Source organism: Cervus elaphus, chromosome 11, assembly GCF_910594005.1.
Source record: "Cervus elaphus chromosome 11, mCerEla1.1, whole genome shotgun sequence".
NCBI classification, from domain to species: Eukaryota; Metazoa; Chordata; class Mammalia; order Artiodactyla; family Cervidae; genus Cervus; species Cervus elaphus.
The window spans coordinates 33,812,493-33,840,374 of record NC_057825.1 but is presented as its reverse complement, the minus strand read 5'-3'; the positions used below and the strand labels follow the sequence as shown (position 1 = coordinate 33,840,374).

The window sequence follows — 27,882 nt, the reverse complement described above, 5'->3', positions numbered from 1 at the left end:
CCCATAGTAAGAAGCACAAAATCCATGTACCCTTGTGGCACAGTCATGGGGTCCATAAGATTATGAAGTTGTGGGAAAGAAGGAACCTCACCTCAGCATGGACAGAGTTGATGTGATACTTGACACCACTCTCTGACACAAATTCTTTCTGACAGAGAAGACACTTGTATTTTCCAGCCACAAATGTTCCCTATTTTCAAAAAAGAAAAAAAGCATGATTGGTCAATTTAGGAGCAAATTTAGGAAAATCTCAAACAGTAATGTATGTATCTATGTTATCTATGTGTGTGTGTGTGTATACACACCCATATACACATACATATATTTACAATATTGAAAAAATACAATTTATTGTTTGAACGCAAATCACCACCCAGCACTTTAAGCCTATCCTAAGTCATACCCACAAATAATGGTTACAGCACAAGTAAACTGCTAATTCAGCAGATAAGTAAGTTAGTGCCAGCAGAGACCCTCCCTTCCTCAAAGTATGGAGAAGACAACATCCCAGGTAAAAGTTAAAGTGCACCATTACATGTTAAATAGTTAATGCTACCCTTCCAACAAGCCACATGTGCTACCTGGGCAATGGGTAGGGACTATTAGAGATGAAAAGAGGAAATATGACTTCAGCAAAGTGAAGCACAGCAATATATTTAGGAAAACTCATTTGGGTATATTATCACCATAATACATCTATTCTAATGTAATTCTATACCAAACACTGCCCCCACTAAGACCCCAACACAATCTGAAGGTCCCCAATTTTGTTATGTAACATGTCACATTGTTCTATCTTCCCTATGTCTTCCACTTCCTTCCAGGTTTCTCCCCCTAAATGATCAAACTCCTTAAGTTCAATGAGGAACCAACATGTAATTCTTCCCACTAGAATCATCCAATGCTGTAAAGAATGCCTTGGGAATTCAGAATTAGAAGATCACCCTCAATAAGACCTAGCTGAATGACTCAAACTAGGATCAAGATGACAAACCCCTAAGCATTCCTGCACAGGTCGGTTTTGGGAGCCTACCACTCCCTTGTTGCCTTGAATTAAGACTTCTCTCCCCTCCTAAGGCTTCAGGTTTCCATGGTGTTCATTTTGTGTGAGCAGATACTGAACAGGAACAGAAAGTGGCAGCAATCCCAGGGCTGGTGGGCTATAGGGCCCTTGGGTCAACATGGAAAAGATTCAGTGAGGTGAATGGCTGTGAACCTGACATCCAGGGATCCCATCTCCCATCCCCAGAAGACGGTATAGTTCAGATGGCTCTGGAGATTGTCACCCATCTAGATAAACACATGTTAAGTTGATTCTAGGAAGCTGAAGATCCAGTAAAGCAGGACAGGCCCAGTGTAGCATAGGCTCAAGCAGAAAAAGTTAAATCCCTGACAGGCACTGAGAACTACGTATTTTTCTCCAAATGTTTTTCCCTGATATGACTTATGGCTATTTTGGGCTATTCTGCATCTTTGGCATGCCTTGGTATCCCACCTAGTAACAAACCAAGAATTTTTGGGACACACAAAAAAACTAAACCAGTCTTTGAAGATAACAGACAACAGGGTAAGTAGCTGTTCACTGAATTTGAATTCTCTTCCATGTCAGACTATTTTAGAGGTCATGTTCAGATAAATAGTTCAGAATGTTACAAACCAATGTACAAGAGCCCAGGTGAGCTTTAAGACCAGATACACTACTGTAGACAGCCTCACAACCCTGTAACAGAGAAGAAAGCATATGAAGATGACACCAAATAGCATCGTTTTCTTAGCAATCTGGCCATTCACATTAACCCACTCTGCCCCCGGGAGGAAGAGGTCAAATAAATTGCATCACAACCACACAGAAACATATGCAAGCCAGAGAACAAGAGGTAAAAGAAAAAGAGATAAGCAAGCTGCTTAATGAAGCTTAAAACATTCTCTTCCCTGTGCTTTTCCGATACTTAGAAAAACATAAGAAATTGTATGCTCAGGTTTTGCAAAAATCAACTTTCTCTAGTATAAATGTCTCTTGTATATCTACTCCTCCCCAAAGCACTGCATATACAATTGCAGTTGATTAACGATGGTGGGAAAGTCTATGCCACTTTTCCAATCAGGAAATGAGTCATACACTCTCCCTTTGAAACTGGGTAAGTCCTGTGATTCCTTTGACAAACAGCATGCTATGAAAATGATGCTTAACAAATTCTGAAGCTAGGCCTAAGAGATCTGAGTTTTTGCTTTATGTTCTTAGAATACTCTTCTTGAGAATTCAGTCACCATGCATCCTGCTGGTAATCCAACTACAATACAAGATAGAGAGTGCATATGGGCAGCCAATATCCCAGCTGAAGTGGCTGCTTAGAAGCCATTCAACACTCAGAACTTTCAGCTGAAAGCAACCCATAAATGATTCCAGCTGATGCCATGTATTAATACAACTGCACTTTGAGTGTGGATAGAATTGGTGATTTACAGAACTGTTAATAAAGTAATCAATGTTTTAACTCTTTAAGATTCACGTGCTTTGTCACAAAGGAATAAATAACTGAAACAACAGCAGATACTTGATTAACATTTAATGACTAGATGAATGAGAAAGAACCACCTGGTTAGGACACTGGATGCGATGATACTTCTTGATATCTGACTTCCATTTGTGTAGTACTTCTTGGCTGAAGGTCGGGAGCCCAGGACGAGTATATTTTAACTATAAGACAGGAAACATTTTATTGGAGGAACTTAACTGTCAACCAAAATATCCCATGTAAGAGAATTATGTGAACTCTTCAGGTCATGTAATTCTGGATTTACAGAAGTATATTTTCATACACAAAAAACATGTAAGATCCTTTTAAGTTCCTAAAACATATTGTTTGTTTCAAAACATTGCCTACTGTTTTGTCTTAAAACAGTTTGACTTTTAACAGAAGACAGGAGACTTTCAGATATAACATTTCAGCTAAAGTTGAAAATAAAAAAGCTAGTGACAGAGCATTACACAGTAAAAATATTTGTTACAAAAGAGAGAGAAAGCAATACAGATATGTCCTTTCTATATATATGTATACATTATACTCAAGAAATATTATATATAAATATTATATATTTATACATATATAACATATAAATATATATAAATATGATGTATAAAGGTCAAAAGATAGAAATCAAAATGTTAACAGCAGTATTATCTGGGTGCTAGAATTTTGAGTGGTTTTCATTTTATTCCTGCTTATCTGCATTTATCATTTTTCTTCAATGAAATCATGTTAATTTTTGATATTCAAAAAATTCTAACACCAAAAAACTAAGGTTCAACCTGAAAGAATGTGAGAAGACTCAGAGTATAGAACACCTATTATTTCCTTATACTACAAAATTAGAATTATTCCCAGAACTTTCTTTCACACGTTTTGACACCAGTTGGTCTTTTCTTACAACTGTAATTGGTTTCCAGTGACTTTTTTTTTTTGACCATGCTTTCAGCCATGCGGAATCTTATTTCCCCAACTAGGGATCGAACTCAAACCCCCTGTGTTGGGAACACAGTTTTAACCCCTGGACCATCAGAGAAGTCCTGTTAACTAGTTTCCAGAAAAAAGTTTTAACATCTGCAGAGATAGTTCTTACAAAGTTCACCACTGGTAACAGACAGTTGCATTTCTGGTGAGTAAAGAATCCTCCTACTTGAAAAATGAAAGTATCTGAAAGGAAGCTAATTCTCTGAGATAGAAAGACAGAATCAAGTCTGGAGAGGTAATGGGGGAAGTAAGGAAGGTAAACTAAAGAAACTTTGATAAATCAGAGTACAGAACTGGTTGTTAATATTTGCTTTATGTATTTAACAAACAAAAATGGAGAACAGTAACACAATACCAGCACGGGATTTTAACACCCCATTTACATCAACAGACAGATCATCCAGACAAAAAAATCAATAAGGAAAACTCGCCTTAAATGACACATTATACCACATGGACTTTATATAGTAAATATATATATTCCATCCTAAAGCCACATAAGACACATTATTTTTACATTTCATGTGTTTAATAGGTTTCCCCGCTGGCCCAGCGGATAAAGGACCTGCCTGCAGTGCAGGAGATGCAGGTTCGATCCCTGGGTCAGGAAGATCCCCTGGAGGAGGAACGGCAATCCACTACAGTATTCCTGCCTGGAAAATCCCATGGACAGAGGAGTGTGGTGGGCTATAGTCCAAAGGGTTGCAAAGAGTCGGATACAACCGAGCATGAGCACCCTGAGTGAATATATATTTGAGATTGTTATGTCTTCTTGTTGGATTGACTCCTTTATCATTATGTCATGTACTTTGTTTCTTGTTATAGTCTTTAAGTTCTATTTTGTCTGATATAAGTATTGAACAACTTTCTTTCTGTTTCCATTTGCATGGAATACCTTTTTTCATCCCCTCACTTTCAGCCAGTCAGATCTGAAATGAGTCTCTTTTAGACAGCATATATACAGATCTTATTTTCATATCCATTCTTCAGTAACCTTGTCTTTTGATTGAAATATTTAGTCCATGTATATCTAAAGTAATTATTGACAGATATGTGCTTCCTGTGTTTAGTTAACTGTTCTCAGGTTATCTATTCTTCTTTGTTCCTTCTTCTTCTTTTCCTCTCTTCCCTTGTGATTTGATGACTATCTTTAGTGACAGTTTTGGATTCATTTCTCTTTTTTCATGTTTATCTATTGCAGATTTTTGGTTTGTGGTTACCAAGAGGTTTACATACAGCAACCCTTGGAAGTGAAAGTGTTAGTTGCTCAGTCGTGTCTGACTCTTGGGACCCCATGGACTATAGCAAGCCAGGATCCTCTGTTCATGGAATTCTTCAGGAAAGAATACTGGAGTGTGTAGCCATTCTGTTCACCAGGGGCTATTCCCAATCCAGGGATCAAGCCCAGGTCTCCTGCACTCAAGGCAGATTCTTTACCATCTGAGCCACCAGAGAAAACCCAACAGCAAGCCACATATACATATATACTTGCTGTTCTCTTAAGTATGAAGGCTTTCTAACAACCCTGCATTTTTATTCTACCCCATCAAATGTTTTAGACATATTCTATATCTTTTTCTTTCATATATCCATAAGTCCCTTTAACATTTCTTATAAAGCTGATTTAGTGGTGCTGAACTCCTGTAGCTTTTACTTGTCTTGTAAAATCTTTTCTCTATCCTTCAAAGCTGAATGACAGCCTTGCTGGGTAGGGTACTTGGTTGTAGGTTTTTTCATGGTTTTAAATATATTATGTCACCCCGTTCTGGCCTGCAAAGTTTCTGCTGAAAAGTCAACTGATAGTTCTGTGGGAGTTCTCTTGTACATATCCAGTTGCTTTGCTGCTTTTAAGATTTTTTTTCTTTCAGTTTTGGGCTCACTACCCCCAGTCAGTGCAACTCCCTTTTTAGTATATAAAATGGTGTTTTGCATAAGCTTTTATTTGGGAAAAGAAAGAAGGTGGGAAGAGGAAGTCTACTGCTATAAAAACAAATTGAAACAAATAAGAGGAGTTCTTACCTAAACTAAATATTAAACTACTACATATGAACTAACAAAGTAAAAACACACTGGGCAAAGACCAAACAAAAATCTGGGAATTCAGGTTCCCCTGGAAGTAGTCTAAAATTAAGAGGGCTCCTTAAGGAACTTCTGAAAAAGACTGTCACTCTAGGACCTACATGAATTCAAACACTGAAGCTGGATCATATGTACTCCATCTCCGAGGATAAAGGAGAAAAATACTGTTTGTCATGTAATTTCATATGTGTTTACCTTTCTGCGTGTAGTAAGCACAATATCAGACCTAACAGTTCAAAACTGATACAAGTTTCTGCCTCACCTTCCGATCATCAGGTACCAGATCCTGAAGCACCTTTCTCTTAGGCCATTCCTTGGCCAGTTCAGCAGAGGCCAGTTCCTGCAGGTGGTATACAGCTATCTTGGCAGAACGTCTTTGAACTCGGCCTCCACTCTTCGACTCCAAGCTCATGTCCTTCAAGCACTCTGGCTGTCCTGACTCTGGAAAGAAGGATATCTGCAAGAATAAGACATAGTAAAACACAGGCCTGAGAAATGGTTTCCATTAGAGCCAGTGATTAAAGGCTGTCCTTCCTGCCCTAAAAATCAAAATAGCTCTTTACTAGCTTGCTAACCACTAGTATCAAGCTCCACCATATTACTGCATATTTTACTGGTAAAAAAGCTTCTTAGCAGGATAAAATCTGTTATATTGTAACAAGTGGTTAAAAGTCAAGACATACCCATATAAAAAGAAATAAACATGCATCATAGCCCTAGATATAAACCATAAAAAGTATAAAAATTCTAGGAGAAACCTAGGGAGAACATTCTTATGATCCTGGGCATGATGGGTTCTGATGGGTCCACTTCGTTAGGCTACTGTCATCAGTTAAGTCAATCAAACATTAACCTAGGTTTAATTTTAAGGTAAATCTAATTTGTGTCCACAGTCAGCTGACTTTAAGTAAGACAGGTGTGACAGAAAAAAAGAGACAGGAAAGATTCCCAAGGTGAGAGAGACTCAATACTCTTGCTGACTCAAACACGAATGAGTCCATGAGCCAAAGGTTGCAGGTGGCCTTCAGAAGCTGAGCACATCTCCCAGCAAGCAAAGAAATAAGGTCCTATACCTGCATGGAACTGAATTCTTGATTGGGCTTAATGAGCCTGCAAACAGATCCGCCCCTCGAACCTCCATAAAGGAACAGTCCTACTAACACTGAGCCCAGTCTGACGAGGTTCTACGCAGGAGAACCAGCTGAGCCTGAACTTCTGGCCTAATAAACTGTGAGATAATACATTTATGTTGTTTAAGCCATTAATTTTATGATGATTGTTTTAATGCAGCAAAAGAAAATTATACATCATACTGAGCAAAAATATCATAGCTATAAAAACAAAAGCATTATCCATGAAGGGAGAAAAAAGACAAACTGAACTTTATGAAAATTAAGAATTCTTCCCTTTGAAAAACACTATAAAAAAATGCAAAGACAAACTAAGACCAGAAGAAAATATTTGTAAAACATGTATCTGCTTAAAGACTTGTGTCCAGAATATATTAAAAAAAATTCAAAATATTATTTAAAACTTAATGAAAGTGACTCAATTTTGTTCGACTCTTTGTGACCCCATGGACTATACAGTCCACAGAAATCTCCAGGCCAGAATACTGGAGTGGGAAGCTGTTCCCTTCTCCAGGGGCTCTTCCCAACCCAGGGATTGAACCCAGGTTAGGTCTCCCCCATTGCAGGTGGATTCTTTATCAGCTGAGCCACAAGGGAAGCCCAAGAATACTGGAGTGGGTAGCCTATCGCTTCTCCAGCAGATCTTCCTGACCCAGGAATCGAACTGGGGTCTCCTGCATTGCAGGTGCATTCTTTACCAACTGAGCTATCAGGGAAGCCAGGCAAGAATACTGGAGTGGGTTGCCATGCCCTCCTCTAGGGGATCTTCCCAACACAGGGATCAAACACAGGACTCCCACATTGCAGGTGCATTCTTTACTTTCTGAGCCACCAAGGGAAGCCCTAAAACTTATTAGTAAAACAACAAATACTCCAACAATAAAATGAACAAAGGATTTCAATACTCTTCACTAAAGAAGAAATTTCACTAAAGACTGACATTCCCAATAAGCACATGAAAAGACAGTCAACATCACTAGTCATTAGGGAAGTGCAAATTTAAAACAGCAGTAAAATACCACTATATATTTATTAGAATGGATTTCAAAAATGAACCTGACAATAGCCAGGAGTTGATAAACATGCAAAGCAACTAAAATTCTCATCCTCTGCTGGTGAGAAAATGGCTCAGCTGCTTTGGAAAAGTTTGGCCGTTTCTTAAAAAGGTAAACATACATTTATCACATGACCTAGCAATCCCATTCCTAAGTATTTATTTACCCAAGAGAAATTAAAACTTATTTTCATGCAAAAACCTTTATGTAAATATTTACAGCAGCTTATTCCTGATTGCCAAAAACTAGAAACAACTCAAATGCTCTTCAACTGGTGAATGGATAAACAACTTGTGAAACATCCTAGACAGAATGGAATTCTAGACAGAAACAAAAAGGAATAAACTAATGATACATGTAAGACATGGACAAGTTTCAAATGTATTATGCTTAGTGGAAGAAGTCAGACTCAAAAAGGTACATACTGTACAACTTCATTTATATAACATTCCAAAAAAGGCAAAACTATAAGGACATGAAATGTATCAGTGGTGAGCCAGCTGGGAGTGGGAAGAACAACTGACTACAAAGGGACACAAAAGAATTTGGGGGGAATGATTAAATTGTTCTATATCTTGATTATGGTAGTAGTTACATATGTTTTTCTCAAACTCTTATAATATACACTAAAAAGGGTGAATATTAATGACCATATCTAAACTATACCTTGAAACTTAGTGCTAAAAAAAAACATGAGGTGGGAGAGCCTAGAAATGTAATGAGGAAAAGAAAAAGTCAGGACAAGAAAACTGGAATAGAGGGACCGAACCAGCTGGATAGAGTCCCATAAAATTTCTAGCTAAGGGAGAATGCCTTATGCTTTAAAAATAAAGTATTGAGTTTACTTAGACCCAGACTACACAATAAACTTTGATTTCTCTAATAGTGATCAAACAGCAGAAAGAAGAGCACAGAAACAAGGAAAAAGAGAACAAAAACATTCAGAATAAAAGGAACTACAAATGAGGAACCAAGGATGTACAGAACATGTAGTCGCAAAGCAGTCACCACAGAATAGACCCCCAAACAGGGTCTGGAAAGTAATCAGTACTCACAGGACCATGCTCTGACCTCAGGTGATACGCAAGTCCAGTCTTCGATCTATACGGCTTTCCACAGTGGTGACATTTCAGGGTCATCTTCTCCAGCTCAGCAGCCCCTTTGCCACATTTTCTCATATGGTACAGATATCCCATGACGCTGGTGAAGCTACTAGAGCAACTCTGAACACAGGAGAAAGGCCTATATTTTAATCTTACATATTTTGATATAACCTCTAATTTCTAAAGAGCCATATCACACAACTAGACACTCTGATATTACTAGACCCTCTTCAACATTTCCCATTGGCACAACCCTTCCTTTTCCCTGGCCCAAGTGCTATCCTTTCTACCACCAAGCATGAAATTCAACCAGTTTAGTCAGCATTCAACAAACTAGAACTGTATACCTCCTCTGTGTCAGAGCTTCCTCCTTGATCTATGAACCAGCTCCATTCCAACACCAAATACCCAGCAATATCAAAGTTCCTCAATATGAGGTTACTATGATCCTCTTTATCACACAAAAGAAAGGATGACAAAGAAACTCCTTCAAACAAAGGGAAAAGGGAGAAGCACACATTTCTGGAGATGAGAAAGAAAATAAAGAACTGTTAATGAGTTCAGGAGACCTTGAAAATCAGAAGTTACTCTGATGCTGGAAGATGACACAAAACCAGGTCTGTAAGGGAGAAGGAGAGATGGGAGGAAGTAACAGAAAGACATTGACCTGAGGCTCCAGGCAAATGGAGTTTCTGTCTTTGGGCTCTTACCTCACGCATGCATCTCAGCTTTCCCAGTCTCTTCAGAACTGTTCGGAGACGTTCCCTCTCACTGGGTTCATCTATTTCATCTCCAGCCTTTAAAATGGGCTTGAAAACAAGAGAAACAAACAGCCAGCTGATTCACAGAAAAAAATTCCATGAGAATCAAGGCCTGGACTAGAACCTAAGCTGATGATCACGAAATCTAAGTTATCTGACTCCTGGCTTTATCTTCTCCTGAACAGTAAAGTGAATGTAAAGGAACTAAGAGTTCAAAGTCTCTGCCTCTCAGGATATGAACCTTTGGGCTAACCTAAACACACAAATACCTCAAATACTTCCGTATCCACATTTCATTGTGTGTAACTCTTCTATCAAAATGATCTCTTCTTCCTTACATCCCTATGAAGTCCCAGAGCTTTAGCCATCTCCACTGAGGTATCTACACTCATCCAAGTAAAGATATTCAAATATCACACGCTCATGAGGGACAGAAGATGCTCTTACCAAGGTATTATGATTTGCCATGACGTGATACTTCAACCCTGGTAATGAACGAAGCTGTTTCCCACAATGACGACAAGTAAGCTTTTCCTACAAGGGAAAAATGCTGCTCAGCCAAACTGTTCAACAAAGAAATAGGATGTCACAAAGTCCTATGAAAATGCTCTCATCTGTATCTTCATTTCCCAAATTATACAATAATAATGAATCTCAAAATCCCCCATAATTCACTGTCATGTCCTCAAGGGCAAAGAGGTAAAGGCTACGCATTTTTAAAATAATAAGAACTACCATTTACTGAGTGCCAGTATTTGTCAAGAAATGGGACAGGCACTTTTTTATCCTCATGGGTTACACAGGTAGTAATAATTGCTACTTTGTAAGTGTGAAAATTGAGGTCCACAAATGAAAAACTAAATGACCCAACAAGTAAGTGGCTGAATGACGATTCAAACCCAAGTCTGTCAGACTCTCTATGACACAATGCTGCCTCTTCTCCACAATAATCAGCATATCCAACACAGTGCCGGAGGTCTCAAGTTTGGGTAAAAATTTATAAGAGTTATGAAATGCCACAAATTATCTAACCTGTTTGCAGTTTTCCATGTGTTTCTTTAAGCCCTCTATGGTCTTTCTCCCCACTGCCTGGCAGGTAGGACAGGAGACACTGCCTTTATCCACAATTTCTAAGTACCACTGCTCCTCTAAACTGCCTACAAAGGAGAGAAAGGAACACTTAAAATTTGCGGTATTCTCCAGATACAAAAAGCACAATCTCAGACTTTAGGAAAAGTATCATAAAGTGGCTTTTTCTCTTCCTGGGGGAAAGACTCTTGCTGTATATAACTTCTAGAAATAAATTTTTTCAGACAGTGAAGAGTTTCTGAAACTCCCACTCAATTCCCATGACAAAAACCATCCAAGAACCACTCCCAAGCCCAGTGGCTTATAGAAATGGACAATAATTTTTTCCCCAGTTTTACTGACCTATATAAGTGACAATGAGTAACATTTTTCATAGCAGCATGTAAGAATGGGATATGTAACTGAGATATGTAACAACCAGTTTGCTAAGTGGTTGTATGTGCCAGAGATTGGTGAATGTTTTTATCCCATTTAATTTTCACAACAATTCTGACTGCTTTATTATTCCTATTTAGAGACTAGGAAACTGAAGTTTGCAGAAATTAAGAGGCAGGTCAAAGAACTAACAAAGAGCCAAAACTTGAACAAACATGACTTATCTTCAAACCTATGTCCCTAATAAGTGCCTCCTAAAGAAATGCTTTGGTACATCATTCCTTTACCAACAGCAACAACAACAAAGACAGAATGAGAGAACTAGATCTCACAAAGCTTCTGAAAGCATACCTGCTGCATAAGCTGGTGGTTCCTTCCGAATACGGCGAGTCTGGGCTTTGGGATTAGGCTGAGCTTTAGGCCGCTGCTTCCTCCCTGACGCAAAACAGAAACTTGAAGCCTGACACATCACCTCTGCTGATCCTGCGCTACCACCAAAAATCTCTTCCCTCCTCAACACGCTGTGCCCCACTCCCTCAACCAACTGACTCCCTTAAGTCAGGAGAGAAGAAAAGGGTAAAAAATAAGGCAGGTTGGAGGCCATTCCTTGCCAAAAAATTCAAAGGGCTCAAAAGTGCTTTCTAAGGTTCCTTTCACCTTCAAAAAACAAAACCTAGGCACCCAGGGAAAAAGAATTAGCGAAGTTACTCCCTTACCATAAAGCTTATGCTTCTTCTGAGGAAATTCTCGATAGTCTTTATCTTCTTCCTGGCTCGGTTTCCTTTTTCCTTTGGTTGATACTCCACCTGACCCTGAAATAACACAAGAAAACAAAACAAAATCTTAGTATGGTTTATATATGAACATCTGGGCCTGCCTCTAAATCATCTATCACAAGATCATGAAAGGAAAAAGATCATCAGCAAGCGAGGCCTCATGAAGTGTTCATAAGTTTTTTAGGGAAGTTGATATAACCTTCTATTAATTGACTCAACCTCCCCTTTTCCTTCTGTATTGTTCTCCATTCCAAGTGATTAATTGTTCCCTATGACTAATAAGGTCCTTTAGGCAGTGTGATTTGTTTGATCCTGATTTGAGGCTAACTGTCCAAGATAAAGGGCTCCTAAGAACCCCTCAGGCTATAACCACTAAGAAAATTCTACTTAGAACAGCCCTTTTACCACCAGTCCCTAAACCTTCAACAGAGGATGAAACTAGAACAATGGAAAAAAAAGTTCAATTCATGTGAAAAGGAAAGGTGATACCAGTATAGCCTAGAGAAATAAGATCTGCAGACTTTCACTCAGTAAAATAGAGGAACAGTTCATGAAACTAATAGTGTGTGACAGCCTAACACCTTAAAAAATTTCAAGGGAGTTCCCTGGCTGTCCAGTGGTTAGGACTCTGCTTTCACTGCTGGGTCCCAGGTTTAATCCCGTGTTGGGGAACTAAGATACCACAAGCTGCCTAGCACAGCCAAAAAAAAAAAAAATTCAATCACTAATAAGAAACACGTAAGTGGTACTTAACACTTTAAAAGTCATTTACAATAGCTACCTCAAAATATTGGAGAAAGACATGCCAATCCACTCCAGTATTCTTGCCTGGGAAATCCCATGGACAGAGGAGTCTGGTCTACAATCCATAGGGTCACAAAGAGTCAGACATGACTTAGCGACTAAACCACCACCTCAAAATATTAAGTAGAGAGTTCTCTGTCTTTGGAATAAGATAGAATAAAATAATAATACTGATACCTTCTACATGGGAAGCAGCAGCTGACTTGATCCTTCTCCTTTTCATCCAGTAGGTAGATTTTCGGAAAGATGCTGGAAAATCACTCACTGGTTCACATGAAGAAGCAGATGATGAGCCGCTTAAGGAGTCATCGTGAGGGATAGTGTACTGGAAACTATTATCCTTTATGGAGCATTGGGTCCTGCTACTAACATGACACAAAGAGAAATACCACAAAGAAGGGTCTGGGATAAAGTTCCTATTAACTATATTATATCCTAAGAAGATAACCAAGTTGGTTACCTGTGCAAAAAAACTAAGAAGCCTGATAATAAAAACAATTTAGATTGTAATTTTCTAACAATTAAAATAGTTGACCTGATACAATACATAAAATTGTTATTACACTTTGCTATAATCAGAAAGAATAAGCACTCTCCATAAATCATCACTTTATAGCCAAAATAGGTATTCTTTCCTAAATTCATCAAAGAAAAGAAAGTAGTAAAAGTAACAGGGTGTTTGATGACCCTTCAGAAGATCTCCTGATCTATAAGAACGTATATCCAGGCTTCTCTATTTCTCTGGCAGAGGGACAGTAACCAAATAGTACCCCTTAGAATAAAGAAGGAAAAGAACAGTTTGTAAGCTCTAGTCTGATCCATCTTCCTTTTCCCTTAGCCTCAGCCCTAAACCTTGATGTCAGGACACCCTGTCTTACTTAAGCAACATGATACTTAAGATTTCATAGCTAAAGGAAGGGTGCTATCTTATCTGAGTTACACTGGCCAGAAATCTGGTATACAGCTACATCCAAATTTCCAAATCTAAGACCAGTCACTTATGCAGTTAACAAACATTACTGAGTAGCAACACAGTATCTTCTAGGTGGCTCAAAGTGTGGTAGAGTAGCAGTTCTCAAACTGCCTAGTCCAGGATCTCTGAGACATCCCCTTTCCAACCAACTGTGTGAGACCTACCTTAGATGTGTGATTTAGAAAGGCCACTCTGGATGGTACGAAAAATGACCCACAGAGGATGAGTGAATGAAAAGAGAAGAGTTAGCAGTTTGTTGCAACAGTATGGGTAAGAGATGACAAAAGCTTAAGCTTGAACTAAAGTTTCGCAGTAGAGATGACAAACCAAAAAACTCAAGACAATACTTTAGAGGCAGAGTTGGTAAGAATTACACATAGAGGTCTGTGGTAGCAGGGAGTTAGAAGTAACACTGGTGACCATTCTTAGGGGGGAAAAAGTAAAATGTGATACATGCTTACTACAGAATACTATGTAGTTGTTAGAAGCAATAAACCATCTCTACACATCTTTGAACATAACTAAAAGGCATATTGTGGAATAAAAAAAAGAAACAGAACAGATCTATAGTACAATGTCAACTCAGTAAATTAACAAATACACAAATAGCACTAGCTATTTACAAGGACTCAACTATTTAAGGACAAATACCAAACTTGTTAGTATGGCTATCTCTGGGAGGAAGGGGACAGACATGGAGATTGAAAAATAACAGAGGCTTACAATGTCAGTATGCTACTAAAAGGGAAAAATGATTTTCAGCTCTCTGTACATGAGGTCCAATATTACAGCTTTAATATAGAAATGTCCCGCTTTTGCATAGTGGCATACACCCACTATAGCCCATTCTTCCTGCTGATTACAACGAAAAACTCTGGACCTCAAAAAGTAAACAAAAGTAGGTGGATTGTGCAGTAGAGTTAAAACTGGTAGAAGTGAGTTACACAGGGTATGCTTTCTAGTTTTTTTCCCCCTCTCACAAGTGGCTTTGCAACATGATGGGCTCCACGTGCAGACCAGCAAGGACAGCTTAAATTCCAGTAGAAACTTTTTGGCCTTAGAATCCATGAAAAGGGGTCTCTATATACTAGAGAACGTGAGTGAATCACAGAGTAGAAGCAGGCAAAGAAGGTAATCTCCTAATTCTGTGTACAAATCCACACAAATCACTGCTTAACCTGAGTTATGTATGTATGGAACATAGTCAAACCAGCTTAGCAAAGGCTTTGAAAAATGTAATAAGATTTGAACAAAGCACACAAGTCTCAGACTAACCCCTAAGTTATCAGTGTGAAACAGATCCAAACCAATGTATTAGAAGATTGGAAAACTGAAAACAGGATTTGAAAAACCTGAAAACGTCTAAAACTAACCCCTAAGCTCTAAACCATCATAAAAAAGACTCAAAGAAAGGAACTAAGACTGAACCAATGCCTTCAGAAAGCAGAACAGAATTTATGGTCTGAACCTAAACAGAAATAAAAGCAGCAATGATCCCCGGAAGATTCTAAAAAGACCCACAGTCTACACAAATAACATTCACAATCTTGAAAATAAAAATCCAAAATTATGCAGCATACAAAGAACCAGTAAAATGCAAGCAATTCTTAAAGGACAGATAAACAGATGTCAATTCCACGATGATGCAGATGATGGAACTATCAAAGTCTTTAAAGCAGCTATTATAACTACACTTCATGAAAGGAAAACACACTTGAAATAAAGGAAAATGCAGGAATCATCAGCAGAAAAATAAAAATCATAAAAAAGAACCAAATGAAATTTAAGAACTGAAAAATAACAAATAAAATAAAAAACTCACTGGATGGACTAGTAACAAAAGGGAGATGACAGAGGAAAGAATCTATGAACTTAAGACAGATCAGGAGAAATTAACCAATCTGAAGAAGAAAGAGGGAAAAAGACTGAAGAACAGTCCACAGAGCCTCAACAACCTGTGGATCAATATCAAAAGATCTAACCTAGATATAGTTGTAATCACAGAAGAGGAAAGAGAGACAGAGACTAAGAAAAAATATTTTTAAAAAGGTAACAGTGGAAAAAATCCCCCAAATTTAATGAAAGACTTAAAATTCACAGATTCACAGAGCTGTAAATTAAACACTCAATAGGATAAATTAAAAAAAAAAAAACACCTAGATATATCTTAATAAAACTGTTTAAAACTGAAGATTTAAAAAATCCAGAAAGCAGCTAGAAAAAAAATGACATATTACATACAGAGAACAATGATTCAAATGATGATTTTCTCAACAGAAACCAAGGACAGAAGACAGCACAACATCATCTTTAAGATCCTGAGAGAAAAGATTTATCAACCTGAAATTCCACATTCAGTGAAAAATACCCTTAAGATGAACAAAAACTAAGAAAATTTGTCACCAGCAGAACTGCTCTGTGAAAAATGCAAAGGGAAATAATTTCAACTGAAGGAAAAAATGACACTAGAGGGAAATTTGGATTTTTAATAATGAAGAAAGAGTAAGAGAAATGGTAAATAGGTGGATAAATACTAAAAACTGTTTAAAGCAAAATTTTAACATTATCTAGTAAGGTAAATGTAGATATAACATATACAACAGCTATAATTTAATAGTCAGCAATAGGCAGTTAAAGCAATTTATATGGTTGTAAGGCTTCTACATTTAAGCAAAGTGGTTGGATATTAACTTTAAGTAGATGATGAAATGATAGGTATGTATATTTGTTAATTCTGAAAGCAACCATTACCAAACCTCTCCCCCACCAAAAAAAAGGCAGGGGGGAGGGAGAGTAAAAATTAAATAAAATAAAATAGAACACTAAACATTTAAATAATCCAAAAGAAGGTATATAGGAATAAACAAAACAAGGTAGAGAGAACAAATAATTAAATGGCAAACTTAAATCCAATCATGTCAATAATTAATTTAAATGTTTATGGCCTAATTACTCCAGGTCAAAGTCAGACATTGAGAGAGTAAATAAAAAAGTATTTTAATATAGGCTGTCCACAAGAGGCACACTTTAAACATAAACGACATATGTGGATTGGAAGTAAAGGTATAAAACAATTATACTATGCCATTAGCAAACACCGTAAGGCTGGAGTAGTTATTTTACTATCAGATAAAATAGACTTCAAGACAAAGAGTATTACCAGATATAAAAAGAAACACTTCATAATAAAAATATCATCAGGAAGACATAATTACTCATTGCACATGTCTAACAACAGAGGCTCAGAGTATACAAAATAAAACTGACAGAAAAAGAAAAGCAGACAATTCTACAAATCTTAGCCAACTGATGAGAACTGACTCATTTGAAAAGACCCTGACGCTGGGAAAGATTTAAGGCAGGAGGAGAAGGGGACAACAGAGGATGAGATGGTTGGATGGCATCACCAACTTAATGGACATGAGTTTGAATAAACTCCAGGAGTTGGTGATGGACAGGGAGGCCTGGTGCGCTACATTCCATGAGGTCACAAAGAGTCTTGACACGACTGAGCAACTGAACTGATTTGCAGATTTTTTTAACAGATTTTTCGCAGTTTACAAAGACAATCTAAGGAAATATATGAAATAATTACTAGAATTAAAAACAAATTTAGCAAGTGGCAGGATACAAGGTTAAAGTACAAAAGTTCAACTTATTCGTAGCTGCTAGCAACAAGCAACTAGAAAATAGACTTATAAAAATAATAGCATTGACAATAACAAAAAACACAGGAATCTACAACAAATCTAGGAACCTAAAAACAAATCTAACAAAAGCCATCCAAGACCACCACAACATTATAATTAGCCTCGAATTAAAATTTTAAAAAAAGCCATCCAAGACTTTTACAATGAACACTACAACACAATGGTAAGAAAAAATGAAGACCAAAACAAATGGAAAATATGCTTATAAATCAGAAAATGCAACACTGTTAAAAATGGCAGTTCTCCCTAAATCTACCTACAGATTCAATATATGTACCAATCAATACTCCAGCATGCTTCCTTTTTTATTTTTATTTTAGCTTCTTTTTATAGAGATGACAAACTGTAGAATTTATATTAAAAAACAAAGAAAACATAACAGCTGAAACAATCTTGAAAAAACAAGAAAGTACATGACAACTGATTTCAAGACTTACTCTAATGCCACAGTGTCAAGACAGTTCAGTATTAGCAAAAAGACAAACATATACATCAATGGAATAGGATAACAGGAGTTCAGAAACAGACCCACACCTATATATGCTGTTGTTTAGTCACTAAGTCGTGTCCGGCTCCTTTTGTGACCCCATGGACTGTAGCCCACGAGGCAACTCTGCCCATGGTGTTTTACAGCCAAGAATACTGTAATGGGTTGCCATTTCCTTCTCCAGGGGATCTTCCTGACTTAGGGATGGAATTCATGTCTCCTGCATGGGCAGGTGGATTCTTTACCACTGAGGCACCAAGGAAACCCACACCTATTTACATTTAACTGATTTTGGACAAAGGTGCAAAGGCAATTGAATAGGGAAAGGAAAGTCTTTTCAACAACTAGATATGTAAGGAATTAATACTGATCTTTATAACACACCATGCATAAAAATTAACTCTAAATGAGCCACAGACCTGAATGCAAAACCTATAAAACATCTGGAAGAAAACGCAGGAAAAAAATCTTTGCAATTAGAGATGGCAAAGTTTCCTTAAATAAAACACAAAAAGCACAAAACATAAAAGGAAAAAAATGATAAAATTCTTTTTATTTTTAATGATAAATTTAAAACTTTTGCTCTTCAAAAGATACCATTAGGAAAATGAAATGCAAACCACTGACTTGAGGAAATAGTCAAGATATATGTAACAAAGGAACTGTATTCAAAAAAAATTTAATAGTGAGACAAAACTTTTTTTTTTTGGTGGCAAAAGACATGAACACACATTTGACAAAAGAAGATATATGAATGACCAATAAAACACATAAACAGATGTTTTACATCATTATTCATCAGGAAAATGCTAATTAAAACCAAAATGAAACACCACTACACACCATTAAAGTTGCTAAAATTAGAGACTTACTTTCATACACTGCTGGTAGGAATGTAAAATCATACCACCGACTTGCAAAATAATTTCTTAAAAACTTAAACATACTCCTGACATATGAGCTAATCAGTCTAAGATGGTAAGTACCATCTTATAAATATATATTGTGTTAAGTATTTATCAAGAGAACAAAAATATTTTTCCACACAGATAACTTGCACATAATGTTCATGGCAGTTTTATTCTAACACCCTCATACTGAAAATAATGCAAACATCTCTCAGGTAGATGGCTAAACAAACTATGGTATATCCATAATGGAATTCTTTTTAGCAATAAAAACTATTTTTCACTCAAAATCATTATTCTGAGTGAAAGAAAGAATGCAAAAAGAGGACATAGTGTCTGATTTCATTTATATAAAATCCTAGAACATGCAAACCACTGTACAGTGACAGAAAACAGGTCAGTGGGTGTCTGGCAACAGGCGTGAAGGGAGGAATGAATTGCAAAGGGACATGAGAAAACTTATGGGAGACAGGGAAACTTATCTTGATTGTGGTGACAGTTTCATGGGTACTTACATTATGTCAAAGCTGAAGGTACCCTATACTTTCAATATATGCAGCCAACTGCACTTCAATTATACCTCAGTGAAGGTATAAAAATAATTTAATGGGAACAGGCAGTCCTCTAGGGCCAAAACCCACCATACCAAACAATGGGAATAATCTCTACCAGAAAGACCTGATAGTATCAACAGGCTATAAAGAGTCAAGTCCCAGTTGACTCCTCTTAGGTAACATCCTCATAGGAATTTCTATACAGTCAATGTTGGACTCAGACATACCCAGCTCCCTGCTCATGAATAAGCATGTGTATAGTGAAAAATCAACTAGTTTATATGTCAGCATGATTAACTTGAGGATTAAGTCATTGTGGACAGGGAATTCTCTCTCCAGGTTTCTTATTTTTAAAGCACTCAACAAAAACAATTCTCAAGTATTTTACAGTACCTATCAACTCAGGGTTCATTTATTTTTTTATTATTTATTAAAAACCAGATTAATATCAAACTTCTTTATCCTGGGGCTTCTGTGGTGGCTCAGTCAGTAAATAATCTGTCTACAATGCAGGAGACCCGGGTTTGATCCTGGGTCTGGAAGATCCCCTGGAGAAGGAAATGGCAACCCAGGCCAGTCCAGTGTTCGCATGAAGAATTCCATGGACAGAGGAGTCTGGTAGGCTACTGTCCATGGGGTCTCAAAGAGTCGGACACAACTGAGTGACTTTCACTCACTCACTCACTCTCTTTCTTTCCATAAATATGACAAGAAATAGCTTTTGGCTTCAACAATGACTATCATAATGGTAGTGACTTTAAAATAATTTGTTGTTTAGTCTTGGCTTCTTATCATGAAGATGAGAAGTTTAACCTATTTTCAACTCCTTTCTGATCTACCAAGAACTTTTAAGAGCCCCTAGTTCATTCTCTAGGTGAAAATAGTTATATTTTATTAGAAAAATATTTTAAGTTCATCTCAGTATCATCTGCAGCCTTTTTTTATTCTACCCAAACCTTAAACACTGATCTTTTCCACGTTTTAATCCTTTACTCTTCTAGTCTCAATTCTCACCAGTGATTCTCAAACTTCACAATATCCTAGGCCAGTTAAAAATAGGGATTCTGATGCCCAATGATTCTGATTATCAATGGATGAGAGCCCATAAGCCTTTACATTTCCTAACAATTACCCATTTGCTATTCCATTAAAACCTTTTACAAATTCACATTCTGTTATTTCTTCTGAAAAACAAACAAAAAAATCTTTTTCCTTATGGTTAAATGCATTATTCCCTGACTTTCAAGTCTGTTTAGGAGTGATTTGCACCAGCAACCCTTCCCTTCCAAACATCACTCCCCTTCCCAAAAGACTATATATAATTCTTGAAATAAAAATATTTCATTACTCAGTATTGTGTTGATCTTGTGTTTTTCATGTCTGTATATCTAACCTATCACACAACTGACATAAAGCAGGTATCTAGTAAATGTTATATGAAGGAATTAATCCTTTCTGAATATCTCCTGAACAAGAATTTTTTTTGGTATTAACGAATATGGAAAAGCTTAGCGCATTCAATATACAATATAATAAACCAGCCTTGAAGCCAAGTAGTTTGAAAATATAAGTACTTCTTAGTCATTTTCATCAGTCCTTCCCAAGTTCATCAATGTATTCTTGAGTACCTATACGATGTCTAAAGAAATGCAGGGCTACACAGTCACACATTCCATTTTTATTATAATCCGTACTTTTTTTTTGCAAGGGACGTTTTCCTCCCCCACACCAAGATTAGACCTGCACTGTCTAATCAGATGGCCACTAGCCACAGGTGGCTATTTAAATTTAAGTTAATCAACATACAATTTAAAATTCAGTTCCTCACTGCTACTATTCACATTTCCAGCGCTCAAAAAGGATACGTAGCTAGTGGCTATCACACTTGACAGTGTGGACGTAGAATATTTTTATCATCACAGGACGTTCTACTGGACAACACTGGTGACACAATTATAAATGGACTGCAGAAAACCTCACTTACTTCTTAGCTCCCACGATCCTCGTGCTCCTCTGCTGCTTAAAGGGTGTGGGTCCCGGGGTCTAGCAAATGGTAAGCACACGAGTGAGTGTATGCTAGGGACCTCTGAAACTTGATCACAAAAAGATGAATCCCCCTGCGCCAAGAACTGAAGCTCTCCCAGGGCTACTACTGAACACTGAACAAGGCAAGACTTTTTAGGGAAAGTGCGCCGCTCTACCTACGGGGTCAAGGTAGGTGACACCACCAGAGCCTTCATCTCTTCCATTCTCAAAGCCCTGGTCCAAGAAAGACTCTAAACGGGAGACGGAAAGACAGGACAAAGGATATGGGAGACATCAGGGATGTAAAAGGAATAGAGACTAACGGTAATCTGATGAGGAACTTAGTCCAAGGGGGTGGGGAACGGGCAGCAGAAAGTGGGGGGGAAATACGGGGGCTCACAGATCTGACCTAGAAGGGTGGGGCCTACGCTGAGCTCTGAGAAAACCGACTCTGAGCTGGGGACAAAAGCGAGGCACCGCGTGTGGCGCGCTCGACAGCGCTACCCCTAAAGCGTAACGGTCAAACCGAGAAACTCACAGCGGGCACTGCACCGAGTCTGGAAGACATCACTCCCTCTCCACGCCCAACAAATTCACCCAAGGGCTCCGGCCAGACCAACGCCACTTCCGCTCTCCTCTCCGCTCCCGGATGTAGAGTCGGGTCCGCGAGCCCGGTGGCGAACGTCTACTTCCGCCTAGCAGCTTCCGAGGGGGCTGCGGCAGGGGCGAGTCACGTGACTAGCCCCCCTTTCCTCTGAGACCCCCGCCCCGGCAGTGCGCGGTGGGACCCGGGAAACTGGGGGTGGGGTTTGGAGCGTCAACTTTGGCCTGTGAGCCCCTCCCTTTCGTTCCCACGGTTTGCACAACCTCTCCTGCCCTTCCGGCGCCCCCAGGCTCCACCCCGCGAGAAGAGTGGTCTTTCTTGATGCACAGGAAGGTCAATTATTGCCCTTTATTTATCTTAGGGAAATGACAGACCCATTCCCGCTCTCCCTCCCCCCAGGTAGAGAGACGAAGAAGCTCTTTCATTGCTGAGGGCTTAGGAAGTGGAGGCCTTGGCCGAGTAGGAAAGAAGCCAGGGCCGCTCAGGGGAGACTTGAGCTAGGCAATGAATAACGGGGGGGGGGGGGGTCTCTTCCATCTACTAGCGTCAGGCCTCCAAACTTGCCCTCCTTTGGGGATTTTTGGTGTGGTCTCCAGGAGACGTGTTAGAGTTACTCTTGAAATCTTTACTCAAACCATGTCTGGGCCTCTCCCTAGGGGAGCTGTGTTTGAGTCTCTCCTTGAGGGGATTGTTGTGGCTCCTCTCAGAGGGACTTTGTCCGCTCCCGTCAGAGGGCTTGTGCTGTCTTCTCTCAGAAGCACTGTGTTCTCTCCTCTCAGAGGAACTGCGACGAATTTTCTCAAAGAGACTGCGATTGCTCCTCTCAGAGGGACTGCGACACCTTCTCTCAGAGGGACTGCGACATCTCCTCTCAGAGGGACTGCGACATCTCCTCTCAGAGGGACCTCGATAGCTCCTCTCAGAGAGACTGTGATGGCTCCTCTGAGAAGGGCTTGGATGGCTCCTCTCAGAGGCGCTGCGATGGCTTCTCTCTGAGGCCCTGCGATGGCTTCTCTCTGAGGCGCTTCGATGGCTTCTCTCAGAGGCACTGCGATGACTTCTCTCAGAGGCACTTTGATGGCTCCTCTGAGAAGGACTTTGATGGCTCCTCTCAGAGGCACTTCGATGGCTTCTCCCAGAGGCACTTCGGTGGCTCCTTTCAGAGGCACTGCGGTGGCTTCTCTCAGAGGCACTTCTATGGCTCCTCTCAGAGATACTGTGCTGGCCCCTCTCAGAGGGACTGTATTGGCTCCTTCCAGAAGAGTAACATGGGGTTCTTTCCCTACTGAAGCCGAAGCTCTGATGGTTTCGTTCCTTGTGTGTGGGTTTCCCTTTAAGGTGACTGTGTGAGGTCCTCTTCATAAGAGAACCAGGTTGTAAGAGTCTCCCTCCAGCATGAACTCTGATTCCTGGTTTGAAGTTCTTGGACTCCTGGTTAGAGATTTCATTTCTGTTAAAGTTTTTCTTAGCTCTGCTACTACTGTCATTTTGAACAGGACCCAAACACTGGCTAGTTGAGGTGTTTTTGAGAGTGGTACTTCTTTGGGAAACTGTGGGCTTGGGTAATTGCTTAGGTCTGAGTTGGAAAGAGCTATCCCTTTTTGGTTGTTGAGCTGGTCTGAATTGGTCTGTTTCTTCCCACCGTGTGCTCTCCTGCTTGGTGACTGACTCTGATTGCCTTAGCTTGAGAATTGGCATCCTGTGTCTTTTGCTGTCTCTTGTTAAGCAATAGTCTCTGGCTTTTTGTTTTGGAAGGTAGGTTTTGCTTGACCAGAAATAGTCTGACCTTGCTGTGTCCTCAGGCTTCTGCCCAGCCAAAGCCATAATTCTGTGGGCTGTTTGAATTGCCTGCTTTAGGCCCTGAAAAAGCAGTTGAATAAATTTTGGATGGGAGGATTTCTTAGGTTGTCTTTTTAAAGAGGCGGTCGTTGTCTGAGATGCTCCACTCCTCTTCCTTCTTAACTGGTTTGGTAATTCCCTGGAGGAACTCTGTATTATAGCTCTACCATTTGTGTAGAACTTTGTATTTTGTGATCTAACTCCCTTGGGGATTGTTTTCATTGGATATTTTGAATCATGAGTCTTTTTGGTTCTCACTTTAGCCCATTTTTCATCCTGATTGCTTTCAGAGTCACTCTCTGATAGTGAGTGAACTTGAGTGAACTCATAGTGTCCAGGCTCTCTAATTTCTGTCTTTTCTATTAGGCTAGAGCTGTCATATTGCCTTCGCCTGATGTGGACTTCTATAGGAGAAGGAGACTGGGAAGACCCAGACTGGAAATCTATTGTAGAAGTAGGACTCTTGGAAGCTCGTGTGTAACCTTTGGCTTTCCTTAATGATGTTGATCTAAGGCTCCTTGGCGTGACTGGTCTGTCTCTTCTGTGATACTTTGGGAGCTGGGGTCTTTTACCAGTTCGCAACCTAAAACCAAGATGTAACCTAATCTCTCCATGGCCTTCAGGAGTGCTTACAAGGTGAAGCTGTGGATAGATAAGAAGGTGAGGCCCAAAAGCAGCCTGTAATTTATGACAGCAATTAAATCCTGAACATCGGCCACACTGTAGGCAGATAGGATATTTTAGGACCAGACCTGAAGCTAAAGGTGGAGGTACATTGGGGGGTATTTGACTCCTCAACAGTTTTGCTGCTATTTTTAGCTGTAAATCTTGTAGCAGCTGGAACTGTTCTGAGAAGTCAGTCTTGGCCTGGGAAAGATAACTTGGCTTGAGGGAGTGTTGGGACTCAAAAATCCTTGTCTGTGAATCACTCTGTGAGTTCTCAGTCTCTTCCATTGGAACAGAATCTCTCCTGGCAAAAAATATGTTGAGGGAAGACTCTGACTTTGCTGGGGCAGGAGGCTGACTCCCTGTGCATGAAACAGGCACGTACTGAATGACTTCCTGGGATATATTGCAGGGTTTTGAGTTTGTTTTCTTTATTCTCGTTCTACTCCCAGAGTAGTGCTGTATTATGGAGGGCATGGAACTACGTGTCCACATCCTTAAGGGTGTTTTTTTTCCATGACCATGGCATGAAGTATGTCTCTGAATGTAGTTTTTGACCACTGAAGGCTGAGAAATAGTACCTTGACCCTTTTCAAATAATCTCTCAGAAGATGTCATCAATTCAGCTGGAACCCCAAATAAATTCTGAATAGATTGACAGGTATCTTCAGTGGCTCTTTCTGTTAAAGATGTTGGAGAAGAAAGCTTCCTTTCCATAGTGGTCCCCAAGACATTCCCCAGCATTAGCATATTGGAGAGATATTTTCTAGCTAGTCGTGGCCTCGAGGAGCGACTCTCCCAGACATTCCGTTGCCTGCCCAGGACAGGCCAGGAAAGGGCTCTTTGAGCCCCTGACTCTGCCTGGAAAAACCTAGGTGGTGATATCCAGTCTTGTGGTGAATGTTGTGAGGGTCTCTGGAGTGAGCTTTCTGACTCCTCCACATGTTTCCTCTTAGTCCTTTCATTAGGTATGACATCCACTCCTGACATCTCAGAATTTGAGTTTTTTACAGGAATAACTGTCTCATCAGGGGATTGGTTATGAAGGGATAAGGAAAAAGTTGAAGATTGTATCATATCAAGGTCTATAAAAGACTCCTCAGGTTGCAAAATATCTGTCACAAGGTTTTTTATATCCAATACACTTGATACTTGCGGCATCTTAGAATCCCAAAAATCTAATTCAGATGTTCTGACAGAACTTGAGCTGAGTGAGTCTGAAGAGTTGTGTAGAAACCTAGAGAAATAATTCCCTATTTGTAAATCTTCTTCTGATGATCCCTCCTCAAAGTCCTTATTCTGACACACCTCATTTAGATTCAAATCCTCAGATTCCATGACTTGAGGAGGTCCTGTTTTTACCCCTGTAGATTTCACAGCCCGAAGCCCTTGTTTATGATTTAACACTGTAGGTGTCTTGAGTGTACATGTTGGCTGTGTGGTTAATTCTGCAGATTTCACTTCAGTATTTGGCCTTGGTGTTAATTCTACAGATTCTACTGGTTCTTGAAGATGTAGCCTTGGGAATAAATCCAAGTAATTTGTTGCCTTAAGCCCCACTCCTATTGGTTCTGCAATCTGGGGAATTGGCCCTGGTGCTAATTCCTCAGATTTTACAATTTGAAGTGGTGGCCCCACAGTCTTTACAATTTGAAACCCTGTCAAATCCATTCTTTTCAAAGTTTGGTACTTTGATTCTGTGCTTAATTTCTTAAATTTTGCATTTTGCAAACTTAGGCCTGAGGTTGAAGGTCTCACATCTTGTGGTTTTGAAGTCAACTCAACACAGTCTACCATTTGAGAGTTTGGCCATGATGTTAACTTTACAGACTTCACAACTTGATATGGTGGCCCAGGAGTCACGTTCACAGGTGTAGCAACTCTGATGGGAGCTACTGGCTTTACCCCTATTGCTTGAGCAACCTGAAGCTGTGTCTTTGTAGAGTTTGTGACTTGTTCTAATGGCTTTGGACTAATCCTCATGAATTCTGTAATTTGACCCAGTAGTCCTGGGGCTGTTTCTAAGTATTTCATACTTTGATTCTGTGACTGGGTTAGCTTCATTTTTCCCTCCCCTTGTTCCCATGTCTCAGTGGTGACCTCTGCAGATGCTGTGTGTCCTGCAACTTGACCTATTTGCTTCGCCTTTAGGAATTGCTTACAGGTCAAACCCATAGACCCAGGAACTTGATATTGTATCCCTTCTGACATCTCTGAAGATTCTGGGACATCTTGAAATGTCCTTGTAATCAATGCTATAGACTCTCCCCTTGGCAGTTTTTGCTCGGAGATCACCTCCACAGATTCCTGGGCTTGAGGGTAGGGCCTTGAATATCTCTCTGCATCAGTGGTTTTACTTATTGGTTTTGGACTCCTTCCAAGAAATTCCTCCCCTTGCAGCTTTGTCTTGAAGGTCAACCCCATAGTTTCTGTAATGTGATTCTTGGGTCCTGAAGTCATCCCTTCAGATTCCACAACTTGCTGCAGCTGCCCTGTATGTGACTCCTTAACTTGGGACCCTGACTGAGAGAGCAACTCCAGAGTTTCCAGGATTTGGTGGCTTTTCTTTGGTGTTAATTCTAAGGATTTTAAACCTTGATTCCTTAGCACTGGAGTCAGATCAACAAATTCTGGTACTTGAAGATTTAGTTTCAGAGGCATTCCTGAAGCTTTCATGGCTTTTCCTTTTGGTTTTTGGGTCATCTTCACAGATTTCTCTACAGTTTCTGTGTCTTGATGTGCCAAACTTTGTGGCATTTTTGAAGAATCTATAACTTGATAAATTGGTATTGAAGTCAAACTAACAGATTTAGGGACTCGATGCATTGGCTTTGGAATCATCTCTGCATGTTCTACAAACTGATGCCCTGGCCTAGGGATGATTTCAGAGGAGCCTGTCATTTGAGAGCTTGTTCTTGGAGTTAGATCCTCAGATTTTGGTCTTTGAAACAGTGACTCTGATGCTAACTCCACAGATTTTATAGCTTGTTGCAGAGACAGTGAAGATGATTTTGCATGCCTTGTGCTTTGCAACTTTGGTTCTGGAGTAAACTCCAAATGTTTCACACCTTGTTGCTGTGATTCTGGAGACAAATTTGAAAATTTGACACTAGTCAACATTGGTCCTGGTATGAAGTTCTTAGTTGACTCTGGTGCCGAGATTCCTGATTTGACACCTTGCAATCCTAAAGTGAGCTCTTGGCAATTCATGCCTTGCTCTTGAGACCCTGGTGTCAACTCTACAGATTTCATATTTTGAAGACATGGTTCTGGTGCAGAGATCTCAGATTTAACACATTGTGACCTGAGACATGATGATGATCCTAAAAAGTTCATACTTTGAGATTGGGGCAGTAGGTTTGACTTCATAGATTTCACATCTTGAGAACATGGCACTGATACAGATACTACAGACTTCTGCCTGAAGCAAGA

The 27,882-nt window shown here is 39.4% G+C and overlaps 2 protein-coding genes across 5 annotated transcripts in view; both read right to left on the bottom strand.

Moving 5' to 3' along the window:
• ZNF512 (zinc finger protein 512) overlaps positions 1–22,096 on the bottom strand; it is a 28,637-nt gene extending 6,541 nt beyond the window's left edge. Inside the window, exons 1-13 of one of the 4 annotated variants that reach the window (XM_043917452.1) lie at positions 21,880–22,096; positions 21,301–21,359; positions 12,862–13,046; positions 11,821–11,916; positions 11,456–11,539; positions 10,673–10,797; positions 10,088–10,174; positions 9,590–9,688; positions 8,832–8,999; positions 5,854–6,048; positions 2,597–2,698; positions 1,658–1,720; positions 92–190 (exon numbers count right to left, since the gene is read on the bottom strand). In XM_043917452.1, the coding sequence (XP_043773387.1) occupies positions 92–190; positions 1,658–1,720; positions 2,597–2,698; positions 5,854–6,048; positions 8,832–8,999; positions 9,590–9,688; positions 10,088–10,174; positions 10,673–10,797; positions 11,456–11,539; positions 11,821–11,916; positions 12,862–13,046; positions 21,301–21,359; positions 21,880–21,909 (1,392 nt within the window). In that variant the 5' untranslated portion in view covers positions 21,910–22,096. Of the gene's footprint in view, positions 1–91; positions 191–1,657; positions 1,721–2,596; positions 2,699–5,853; positions 6,049–8,831; positions 9,000–9,589; positions 9,689–10,087; positions 10,175–10,672; positions 10,798–11,455; positions 11,540–11,820; positions 11,917–12,861; positions 13,050–21,300; positions 21,360–21,879 lie in introns of all 4 variants that reach the window. The other 3 variants (XM_043917451.1, XM_043917454.1, XM_043917453.1) reach the window with 3 other exon arrangements.
• Positions 21,909–27,882, bottom strand: part of C11H2orf16 (chromosome 11 C2orf16 homolog) — a 38,948-nt gene continuing 32,974 nt past the window's right edge. The window contains exons 14-15 of the mRNA XM_043917185.1: positions 22,510–27,845; positions 21,909–22,055 (exon numbers count right to left, since the gene is read on the bottom strand). Of these exons, the coding sequence (XP_043773120.1) occupies positions 21,909–22,055; positions 22,510–27,845 (5,483 nt within the window). The remainder of the gene's footprint in view (positions 22,056–22,509; positions 27,846–27,882) is intronic.